This window comes from Panthera uncia (genome assembly GCF_023721935.1).
Source record: "Panthera uncia isolate 11264 chromosome E2 unlocalized genomic scaffold, Puncia_PCG_1.0 HiC_scaffold_20, whole genome shotgun sequence".
NCBI classification, from domain to species: Eukaryota; Metazoa; Chordata; class Mammalia; order Carnivora; family Felidae; genus Panthera; species Panthera uncia.
The window spans coordinates 13,922,573-13,934,576 of NW_026057589.1; the positions used below are offsets into that span (position 1 = coordinate 13,922,573).

Sequence of the window (12,004 nt, forward strand, 5' to 3'; positions counted from 1 at the left end):
GTAGCCAGTAAACTACCTTTCTGAGTGACAAGGTCCATGACCCCATATGGTGTGGAGGATCAGGCCTTGGTTACCATGAGCTTCTGACCCCATATTTGAGGACTGGATGGGGGACCCCAGGTGTGTCATTAGCTCATCTCAACCCGATGAGGTACTGGTGTTACTCAAACCATTTATAGACCAGAAAACGAAGGCTCAGAAAGCCAAGCTGTGGTCAAGGTCACATCTGTTAGATGTCCAGGCAGGCACTGGCTCCCAGTCTTTGAAACCCTACCTTCCCCTAAACCTGTCCATGTTACTCAGGATGCCCAGACACCACCTCCCCCCAAAAGCAAGTTGTGGGGTTTACTGCTTTATTACTATGAAGTCTGGAATTTAAGATTTCCTAAGGAGTATAAAAAAGAAAGTCTTTCAGAGTCTTCTTTGACAAACAAAAAAGGAATTATTGAGGTGGGAGCACATCTTAAACTGACCTGAACTCTAGGAAGAGGAAAAAGGCCGAAGGGGGAAAATCTCCCGAATTCAGCAGCAGCCTGTGCTTATTTTCAGCCTGACTGTATACTGGTAAATAGGAACCCTGTTCAGGAGAGAGAAAGAGATCCGGAGAGAAGCTCCAGCAGAACAAAAACCAAACTGCCCAGGGACCTGGTGCTCCACCCACACAAGTGAGCCTCCCTCCCTCGGGCTCTGGGGCAGGGCCCCAGAAATTCACACCCAGGCCGGTCAGCTCTGTTCCCCAGGACTTTCCATGTGGCCTTCACAGCGGAGTCAAGGGAAGGCCAGTGGGGCCCTCATCTTCGCCAGCCTCTTGTAGGACCAACTTTCATTTTTATTTTTGTAAGGACAAACTTTTAAAAGTAAAATGAATGAAACCATGTGAGGTCAAGATACAAAGACAGAAAGTTCAACGTAGAACAAAGACCTTGCTGGGAAACAGGTGATGAGAAACACCGGAAACATTTCACAGACGCACAAGAAGCTCACATTGTAAACAGGATTAAGCTGCTACTGATTTCCCCCTATAACATCAGGGTTTCATTTTGCTCAGCCTGAGATCTCGCTCGATTTCAAACTGCCTGTGGTCCACTCGGTCTAGAAAAGCCTTCCGTTCGATGTACCTAGAAGAAAATATAAAATGTTTGTCAGAAGAATCCTATAGGAGAACAATGCCTCCCCCACACTGTCCCATCCCCCCAGGTGTGAACGGTCCACCTGGCTGGCAGGATCACCGGTTATAGTGCATACAAACAAATGACCAAGTGACCACCCGCGACTCTCTTTGGAACATCCAAGCCACAGGCATGTGGTCTAAACAAGGACGCTTCTGGTTCAGATGTCATTGAAAGTAAAATGAAAAAGAGAAAGCAACAATTCATCCACGGCTTGGCTGCTGGGGCAGTTTTGTAACAAGGTTTTAGGGATAGAACACAGGCTTAGTTGAGCAAGGTTCAGTGGGTAGCTCTGTTACACATTAGCTAAGCCACACTGGTCAAGGACTGAAGATCTCGAAGCCTCATTTTTCTCAATGGCAAAGCAGTGATGCCGTGTTTCCTGGTCGTAGTGGTGTGCTGGGTTTGTGGGGGAGAGAGAGCTATGCATCCTGCCTGTGTATAGTACAGCAAAATGGGAAAAAAGGCGCAGCTGAAAATGGAAGGAACAGGGTCTTCGTGGAAACTACTTCCTGGGGCTGCGGTGAAGCTCAAGACGGCACCCAAAGCACTCACTTTATGGGGATCCCACTGCCAGGGCACCTGGGTGGCTCAGGTGGTTGAGGGTCGGACTCTGGCTCAGGTCATGATCTCATGGTTCGTGAGTTCAAGCCTCTCATCTGGCTTGCTCCTGACAGTACAGAGCCCACTTCACATCCTCTGTCCCCCTGTGTTTCTGCCCATCCCTGCTTAGGCTCTCTCTCAAAAATAAAAATTAGTAATATAAACATTTAAAAAAAAAAAAAAAAGGGATTCCACTGACTTCAGCCCCTGACTTCAGCCCCCTCCTTCCTTCCCTGCTTATCTCCGGTGCCCTCTGCCCAAATGGGTCCAGAAAGGCCTCCCTGAAGTGCCTCTAAGGGAAGGAGAGTGAGCACAGCTGCCCACATACATACAGGGGCCCCTTAAAAGGTCAGTGCTGTGCGCCCTAACAGGCGCCAGGTTCGGCAGACACAGCTTCCCCACGTCTTCCTCCTGCCTGGGAAGGAGGTGCAAGGCAGAAGCCGGCAGCAGAGGAGGAGAGGCTGGCAGCTTAATGAGACACAGCTGCATTTTAATGCACCTTCGTGCCATAAAGTGGGTTGCATCTCACCCGGGGGAGGGGGGGTTCTGTGCTGCTAATTAATCTACTGAGAGAGCAAAACTGTCATTGAAAATGGGAGACATAATTGAATCTCTGCACTAATTTTTCTTTTGTTGCACTGTGTAAAATGTGCATCTGTCATTACAAGGTCATTGTGTTTAGGGTGAGAATGTTACCAGGTTCAGGAGCCCGTGTTCCTTTGCTGAGTTCAGGCCCTGCCTTCCCTCCTGCGGTCCATCCCATCTGCTTTCCAGCCTAAGGCTGTGGCCACCAGCCCGATGCCTTACTGCAGAGACGGAGGTGGCTCTGAGTTCAAACCCTGACTCTGCCACTTGCTGTGTGACTCTGTGTGACCACATAACTTTGTCAATTGTTTCCTAATCTGCCAAGAAAAGAAAGAAAAATGGATAATCATTCCTACTCTGAAGGGCTGCTGTGTGGACTGAATGAAACAGTGTACACATAACACCTAGCAGAGCAGGTGCTCAATAAAATGGCAGCTAATGTTGTCACCGTCATTTTGGGAGGCCGGCTTCTGCCAGGGTCCCGAGGACAAAGGATCCAAGAGGAGCAGTCAGCTCTTGATGGGTATTATCAGCGACTAGTAACTACCCATCTGGTCGGGGATCAGGAACTAAGCTGCTGTGTCTAAACCACCAACCGGAGGCCAGAATGGCTGGAAAACAGCAGCAGAGCCTGCTCTTGGGTTTGATATAAGTCCTCAGAGTCAGGCCACCAGATTTAGTGAGTGAAATACAGGATGCCTGGTTAAATGTGAATTTCAGATTCCCTGACAGACAGGAAAGCCACAGACACCGTGGATCCCCTTTTGATAAAAGGGAGAGGACAGGGCAGACTGGTAGGGAAGCAGACATGCGAGAGAACGAGCTCACCTGCCATCTATCACCAAGGGGCCCGTGACTCTCCAGAGGGGTCAGCTAACCAATATCGACTAAAGGGCTCTGCCACACTACAGCTATCATCACCCCTCACCTTACTCCACCCGCCCTGGGTTAAGATCGAGATGCGAATCAGTGTTTTGACAGCTCTAACTAAATGACCCTCGAAGTTCAGCAAAAAAAGGGGGTGAACCATAGTCAGAGAGGAATTTAGGGCATGTTGCAAGAGAGCCATCACCCGGTGCTACCTGTCAGAGAGTGCCTGGAGGCAAGGAAGGGGAAGTACATGGCTTTGAGCATTTGTGGTCTTCTAGATTTTCCTTTAAAGAGGAAGTAATACTTAAATTAGGATGCTCACTGAGCACGAATGATGGCCTTGCAAGTTCCCAGAAGCTGTGCTAGGTCCAGCTGACCTTGACACAATCGAGTGAAGCCAAGCTGGGTGCTGTACAGGCAGTTGCAGGCAGAGTTCAGGTTTAGGGAAGGATTCAGGCAGCCAAGAGGGGCACATGTGCAGAACACAACTGTATTCTCAAGGGCAACTCGGACAAAAGTCATCAAGGCAGGCCTGGCAACTGTATTTCCCCATTCACAGCCATCGGCAGCTGCTAACAGGATCCAGCCGAGAGCCGGCCAGGAACAAAACTTCTATTGGACATGGACTCCCCCCACCTGCCAAAAGACAGGAAAGGTGCAGAGGATAAGAGCAGCTCTGATATTTACTAGGTATGTTTGACTTTGGGCAAGACGCTTAAATTCTGTGCCGTATTTTTCTTTTCTGTAAAGCAGGAATAAAAATGGCAATACCCCTGACAAAGCAGTGAGCCTGTGAGAAGTGCTTTGTAAACAATAAAACAAAAACAGCTGAGCACTGAGGGGTTCTTGCTTCCCACTTCTTTAAAAAAAATTTTATCTTTAATGTTTTATTTATTTTTGAGAGAGAGAGACAGAGTATGAGCGGGGGAGAGGCAGAGAGAGCAGGAGACAGAATCCACGAAGCAGGCTCCAGGCTCTGAGCTGTCAGCACAGAGCCCTACATAGGGCTCGAACCCGTGAACCACGGGATCATGACCTGAGCCAAAGTCAGACGCTTAACCGACTAAGCCACCCAGGCGCCCCGCTTGCTTCCCACTTCTGACTTAACTGTATCATTACAAAGCCTCAAAACCTGGGACAGCTGGAACAGGAACTAAGAGACCAAGAGCAAGGGGTTGGGGGGAAGGCCACCTCCTCCAAGGTGGTCCAGGTAGATGGCCTATTTAAATGGAGCCTCAGGAAATTTCAGGCACCTTAAGCAGGTTACAGTCTCAGAACAGAACCACCAGCTGACAAGTGCAATGGCACTTTTCTGGCCTGTGCCCAGCACTCCTGGGGACCCAGCCTGACTGGGCCTAGTCCACTGGGAAGCCAGGGGTGGGGCGGGGCCATCATCCTTTCCTGCTACTATTGCTCTATGTGGCCCATTTAAGAGGAAGCAGCTCCTTACTTTCATTAATAAAACATGCTAATAGCATCAAGCCCTAAGGGATTCTCTAGCTTTTCCTTTCAGAACCAGGTTAGATACAACAGGCTCTGACACCTTTTTGATCTTTCAACCCAAATTACTCTTCTGGTACCAGCTGTTTGAGGTCCAGGCCAGCAAGGAGGGAGGGAAAAATGGCAGAAGGTAAGAGAAGGGTAGAAAGTGCTTCTAGGGAATACGTTGGTACCTACTCACTCCTTAGGTACCCACGCAGCAAAGGAAGGATGGCCCTCCACCCGCCCCAGAAATCAGAGGCCTTTGAGGGTGGGACGGCCCACTGGGCGGGCTGTCCCGGTCTTCCGCCAGTGAGAGGCCTCCTACCCACCAGTCAGGGAAAGAGCACAGGGAGGTGCCAGGACAGGTGAAGCAGGTACACGACCAAGGACATTTCCAGCTGCGTTACTGCTCTGGTCCAAGAGCGCCAGCGCTCAGTTCCCCAAGCAAGGATGCAGTGCGGCACAAACATGACAGGAAACGCGGGTCAGCTCAGGTCCCAACAGCAGGAGGCGGCGGCAGTGGAGGCAGGCTGAAGATAAAGCCCCGTGGTGGACGTAATAAGATATGCCCTTTTCTGCCGGAGAAATGCAACTAAAGAAGCAACCTGCCCAGGGCCGCACAAGCCTGCGTGCCCCCACCTCGCGCCACAGGGTGGAGGAGTGTGCGAGGCCCAGAGTGAAAGAATGGCCACATTTTAATGAAATATCTCCACTGCTTTCCTCCCATCTCACCAGGCTGTGCTGGTTCTGAAAGACGGACTCCTGGGGGTCCTGGAGGTAGAATGGAGAAAAAATGATTTTCTCTGGGCTCTCCTTCCTGTCTCTCCACATCACAAATGCACCTGGTTTCCAATCATCGAACCCCCGACCTTCAGTTTGATCGCCAGCAGCAGCCAAGCCCAATGGGCCTGTTTTCATTCACTCTGTACGGATCCCTGCCCCAGGCCTGCCGGCCTCTGCCTCAGCTGACCATGAACACTGTGGGGAACCCGTGTGATCGGGTTACAAGGCTGGCCCGGGAGTCCAGGGCTCAGAGCAAGAGCAGCGACTCTTTACTGTGCAGGTGACTGATCATCTTGGGTATAGGCATTTTAACCAACTGTGCGGCCTGGAAATGATGTCTGGGTGGAGACATCATTCTGATGTATCATGCCCTTCTTTTCCAGGTGGCTAATTCTAATTCCAAAACAAAGCCATGCTGTCTGGCGGCCGGCGGGATGGACATTTAGACAGCGAAATGGCTCAGCACCTGCCCTGGGCTAGATTCTCTTCTAGATGCTGGTGACGGGGTGGTGAACCTGCCCCTGCTGTTGGAGGCTCACTGTATATGGAACGACACGACAACATACTCAAACACGGTGATGTGACTGATGGTTCCCGGGGGGGAGTCTACTCTAGAGAGTGGCACTCGAGTGACAAGTAAGAGCCATCGTGGAGGAGGACCTGGAGGAGCCCTACAGAGGCTGGGCTGTCATGGGCAGGGGAGAGGGGATATGAGGTGGGCAAGGGAAAGCTCACGAAGGGCCTACAATGCCAGGGTAAGCTGAACCCTGACTGCAAGTGCTACTGGAGGGCTTCCAGCAGGGAAGAGAGGAAAAATGGCTCATACACAAAAATCCTTTTAGCTGCTATTGGGGAGAAAGGAGGGAAGGGTACAGACAGAGAAACAGGGAGCCCAGCAGACATCTGTGGCTTATGCTGGAATAGGGGCAGTGGGGCCGGATAAAGCGACGGACTGATGTATTTTACGAGACAATGGTCTATTGGACTTTCAGGAAGTGAGCAGAAAGCAGGAAGTCATCAAGGATGACTCCTAGGTTTTTCTTTTAACAGGAGGATCGATGGTGATGGTGCCGTTTTCTGAGAAGTCTGAGGAAGGAGTCTACGGAAGGAAGGCAAGTATTCGGTGTTGGATGTTAAATCTGATGTGTGTCTTGCACACGCAAACGGAGATGTCAACCCGACAGGTGATACGGGAGTCTGGAGCTCGGCGGAATGGTCAGGCAGGGGAGAGCTTTTCTGGGAGCCGTCGGCAGACAGTGGTACCTAAGCTGTGGAACTAGTGAGCTCTCCTGGGGGAGGTGGGGTGTGGGGCGAATGTGAGGACAGACGGCTGCCAGGCTCAGCGCTGGAACTTCCCAAGTTTAAAAGCCCAGAGAAGGAAGAGGCTAGCCAGGGGGACTGGGAGGAAATGCCACCGAGCTGTATCTGCCACCTCTGTGGAAAGCATTCCTGAAAGTTGGGCAGGGATACACCAGGAGGGAATTTGAAGGAGTAAGGCCCCTGATGGGGTGTGGTCAGTAATGGCAGATGGGAGAAAGAAGAGTGAGCAGAGGACTCACTATATTTATAAACACCCCAGCCATCTCCCCTTCAACTCGAGAGGTACACTGAAGAGTTTCTACTTTATAGGTGAAGAAATGGGCTAAAGCACACAGCAGGCTGGTAGTAGCGCGAGGATTTGAATTCAATTTCAATTCAGTTTTACCGTAAAATGTAAAACACACACTAAAGTGTACGAAACGGGCAAGGCAAACGAATCATCATCGAGCGAGCCCTCACGCGGCCATCGCCAGGTCAAGACTCGGAATGCTGGTGGCCTGGAGGAGGCCCCTGCGTCACTCGTCCACCAGCGCCAGCCCAGCCAGGTGCGAGCTTGCTTGCCTTTGAAGTTTCTGTTCCCTCGACATTATGGTCTAGTTGTGCCTAATTCTGAACTTGACAGAAGTAGACTTATAGTGTGAATTCTTTTGCGACTTGCTTCTTTCACAAAATGACTTAGTGGACAGCACTGCTTTTGCCTGTTTTTGACCTTTATATAAATGGAATCAAAGTGCATGAACTTCTCTGCAATATTACGTTGCTGAAATTTATCCATGTTCATTCCAATTACTAAAGAGTACCCCAGTGTGAGAACTGCTAAAGAAAACCTCAGGCCCAAAATGGTGTCACTTAGGTTAAGGCCCCAGGTCAGTAAACCCAGACTTAATACCTAACCTAACTGCAGTTTCAACCCCCTAGGAATGTAACCTTTAACCGGTCAGTCAGGAATTTTCTGGTCAGCACCAATAAGGTAATCTGTCACATGGGCCTTCTTTATCTGCTAAAGAAAGATGAGGTAATCCACCTATTAGAACCGTTTTGTCATCAAATGGAGGTGACCTCACCTGAAATAATCCTTTTTTGCTTATGACTTCCTTGTCCTGCCTTTAAAAACCCTTTCCTTTCTGTAGCCCTCTACGCGGTAGACGGGAGGCTGCCCAATTCACGAGCCGTTTAATAAAGCCAATTCGACCTTCATACTTTGTCTACTGCATTATTGACAGATACCTGAGTTGCCTCCAGTTTGGGGATATCATGAAAGGTACTATCACTGCCATCTTCACACCTGTCTTTGGGGAACACACAACTGAATTTCTGCTGGGAACACGGCTGGTGTGGGGCTGCTGAGTTGCAAGAAGTGACCACGCTTCGGTGGTTAATGCCAAGAGGGACATTCAAACATGAGCTGTCGAATCTCCCAGATGCACTGAATGTTTTCATCGTTACGAGGAGACCTCCTCTTTGTTTCTGGAAATGCTCCTGTCTTAAAGTTTATTTTGTCTAATAACAGTACAGCTCCATCAGCTTTCTTCTGGTTAGTGGCTACTTGATTTGTCTCCCATCTTTTTATTTTCACCAATTCTGCATCCCACTGTTCTGATGTGTCTCTTTTAACCAGTAAATTAGTTGTTTTTTATTTTCTAATTCAATGTGCCAATCCCTGTCTCTTCACTGGAGTGTTTAGTTTATTGATATTTAATGAAATGTCAATGGAAGTAGCAGACACACATGTTAAAACAGACCTGGTCCTGTGCCTGCAGTTTCTCAAGGTACCTTGTTTCCTTACATGCATATTTTAAGATGGCAAAACTGCCTTTAAATAATTGGACAGTAATAACCCAAAATTGACCAAGCTAGCTTCACATTCTATCAAATCTTTTTAAGGGGGAAGATGTGTTAGCATGTACTGAACTGGAGTTACTATGAAAATATAAAAAGCATGACATAAGCTTTTAATCTCAATCCAATCTTATTTTAATCAAGAATGCAGAACAGAAATATTTTTATCGCCAGTTATGATCTGAATTCTTGTATGAGATCAATTTAAATCTGGTACTTGTAAAAAGGTCACAGTCTTCTAAATATATATGGTAGAGGCCAATCATAGGTGCCTCGTTTGAGATGTTATCAAATAGGACTTTTCCCCTTCTTGGTTTCAGCAAAGATCACCTTTATTCCAGGGATATACCTCTTGGGATTCTGCACACATTCCCTCAGAGATTCCCTCCCCTTGAGTCCTTGCTGTTGCTGGCACCTGTGAAGAAGAATTGGGGGCCTGAGCTGCCTCTGCCCAAGCAGACCTACAGGTCTGGTTCTTATGCTCCTTCCCTTTTCAGGAGAAATCTTTCCCTTCTCGACATTCCCTGTTTTGAAGTTGGCTCTCTAGTTTCGTGTGTGCTGGAAAGGCTCACCCAGCAGCTGGCTATCTTGCTCTCATCTCTAGAATTTTGATGTTATGGTCTCGTGATTCTCAACCCTGGCTGTGTATCAGAAGCACCTGAGGAGTGAGTTAAAGATACAGATACCTGTGACTCCTGATTCAGCAGCTCTGTATGGGGGTGGTGCCCTTGTCACCTCAACTCTGGAAACCACCCCCAGAGGATCCTCACGCTTAACCAAGGTGAGACCCTGGAGCTACAGCATGTTCCCTGGACTAGGGGTTGAGCCCCTTTACTACAACTACAAGAGCTAGGAAAGGCAGGTGAGGGGAGGTGTGCGGGTGGGCACTAGAGAGGGAAGGTGAGAACAGCCAGAGGCAGGGCAAAGAAGTCATCAGATCTGCACCGGAAAAACAGAATCAGATCAGCAGAATCAAATGGGGCAGGGGGGCGGGGAGGATCTCAGAGAAGGAGGGAAAGCAGAGCACCTAAGAGCTGCATGCTATTAGTAGTTCCCTAACCCAGTTACGTAATTTTCCATTGCCTGAAAAGTCCTCATTGGGCAGATGTCCTTTTAATCTTGTTTTCTCTTCCAGTCTACATTTTATTAACTCTCCCTTATCTTCAACAGCACCACTCCTTACTTTTATAAGACCTCTATTAACTTCAGCAGAACGAACATTGTCCGACCCATACAATCAATATTCAGAGGAGCAATAAAGTTGCACACACTGGCAGATCCCTTGCTGCCTTAGATCAGAAGGCAAATGTGGAGAAGAGGAAAGATCTGTGAGTTACCAGAGCTAAAAAGGCGGGGAGGTCTGGGGCGAGGTCAGAGGCCTTCTCTAGATAACACAGATTCCTGCCCGTGCTGTATTCTGGGCCTTCCCCTTGGGGTGCTTGGGTGGCTCAGTCAGTTGGGTGTCTGCCTTCAGCTCAGGTTATGACCTCACGGTTGGTGAGTTCGAGCCCCAAGTCAGGCTCTGCACTGACAACTGACAGCTCAGAGCCTGGAGCCCGCTTTGGATTCTGTGTCTCCCTCCCTCTCTTTCTCTACCATCCCCTGCTTGTGCTCGCTCTCACTTACTTACTTTCTCTCTCTCTCTCTCTCTCTCTCAAAAATAAATAAATAAATAAATAAATGTATGTATGTATGTATGTATGTATGTATGTATGTATCCTGGGCCTTCCCCAGGAGGCTTCGGCACTTCTGCCTCTGTCCTGGGGCATTCTGTCTTTGACAGACTGACTTAGAAGCCTGATGGTTAAATGAGCTCATGAAGTCACTTAACAAAAAAATGTTTGAACATACTGATCAGCTTCCAGGTTCATTCAAATAATCTTGAGGCCTGATTTAGAAATGTGACCCCCTCCCAATAACCCCCTTCCTTACCTGTCCTTATTATAACTTAACTCACAAATAACCTGAATGACTACCCCATAATGCATCCTTTTACGTGACAGGGGCTCTGCAAAGGGTTTTATGTACTTCATGTGTGTGATGTGTATGTTATACATGTGTTACATGCGTTATCTCATGAGATCCTCACAGTCACCCTGAGTGTGGTATCATGACCCCAATTAACAAGCAAAGGAGCTGAGCCTCAGAAACGCCCAGTATGCTGCAGGGAGAGCCCTTCCTGATGAGGGGGGGTGGTGAGGACCCAGAGCTGTCTGACAGCCACATAACACTTCCTTTCACTGTTAGGGGGGCAGGGAGTGATGACCTTGAGCCATGGACCCTGTTCTGTAGCAACTCTGTTTTTTACTCCTTCTGAGATTCCTAAGTATTCACCGAACACCATCTTTTTTGATAATTCCTCAATACAGAGCCTACGGATGCCCTCTCCGTATTCCACAGTGAAGACGAGGGTGCAAGTGACAGTCTGGGTGCTGTGTGAGGGCCGGTGTGTCGTACAGGTTGAAGCCCCAGCCTGGGCCATAGTGACACGGGCAAAACCAATCCCGCGATAAGGCAATGACATCTGGGCACTCTGCTGCCTCAGCTCCTGAAGCACTGGGCTGGTCTGGCTTCTCAGAAGGCCAAACCATTCCGATCAGGCCAAGGCTGACACGGCCAGCCAGATCTGACCATGTGACCAAACCAGGGGACTTAGAGTTCACGGGAGCAGTCATTCAGGGAGCTCGGCTGGGCAGCTGGGCCGGTGTGACTGGCCCCCAGAGGAGGGCTGCTCTCGTGTCCCCTCCCCCGCTGCCCCTCAGTGTGCTGCTCACCCAGAGGGTCTGCTCCGCATTAGAACAGAGCCTCACCGACAAGCCAAAGTGCTCACATTTTTTGTTTCACTACGAAAAGTGCCTGCCTGCTTACACTGGGCAGCCTGGCTATAATGAATTATTTCCGAGTGTTCAGCATTTTCAGAGGAACGGAATCTACTACTCCTTACCCTTCCTTCCCTCGATTATGGATGGCTAGTTCTTCACCAATGCCCTCCTCCTCCTTGAAGCTCTCCCAGTCCAACTTGGACTTCTCTAGGGTGCTCATCTTCTGCTTCTTAGCTCCAATTTTCCCCAAAAGGCTGGTCATGCCACTTGATCTTTTTAACCTAGGGAAAGCGAAAAAACGAAATGTGTAAACATGTAAGAACAATCATCTCTTGATTCATGGTTTTTCTGATTGTTACAGGGCTCCCTAGATTTGAGCTTTTTATCTTAATGGAAACCTTTTTTTTTGTGTTTAGAGTACTTCCTGTCTGGTGTAGAGAACACTTTAAGTAGACCAGAATTCGAATGTACTTTTCCTGTTGAACATCTCTGATGGCTCTAAGGACCTAGGACTAGGAAATCCTAAAGACC

At 48.9% G+C, this 12,004-nt stretch overlaps 1 protein-coding gene across 2 annotated transcripts in view; it reads right to left on the bottom strand.

Annotated features, from left to right (window-relative positions):
- Positions 1–808: 808 nt before the first annotated feature.
- Positions 809–12,004, bottom strand: part of CFDP1 (craniofacial development protein 1) — a 119,256-nt gene continuing 108,060 nt past the window's right edge. The window contains exons 6-7 of one of the 2 annotated variants that reach the window (XM_049622627.1): positions 11,596–11,754; positions 809–1,118 (exon numbers count right to left, since the gene is read on the bottom strand). In XM_049622627.1, coding sequence (XP_049478584.1) covers positions 1,028–1,118; positions 11,596–11,754 — 250 coding nt within the window. In that variant the 3' untranslated portion in view covers positions 809–1,027. The remainder of the gene's footprint in view (positions 1,119–11,595; positions 11,755–12,004) is intronic. The other variant, XM_049622628.1, reaches the window with a different exon arrangement.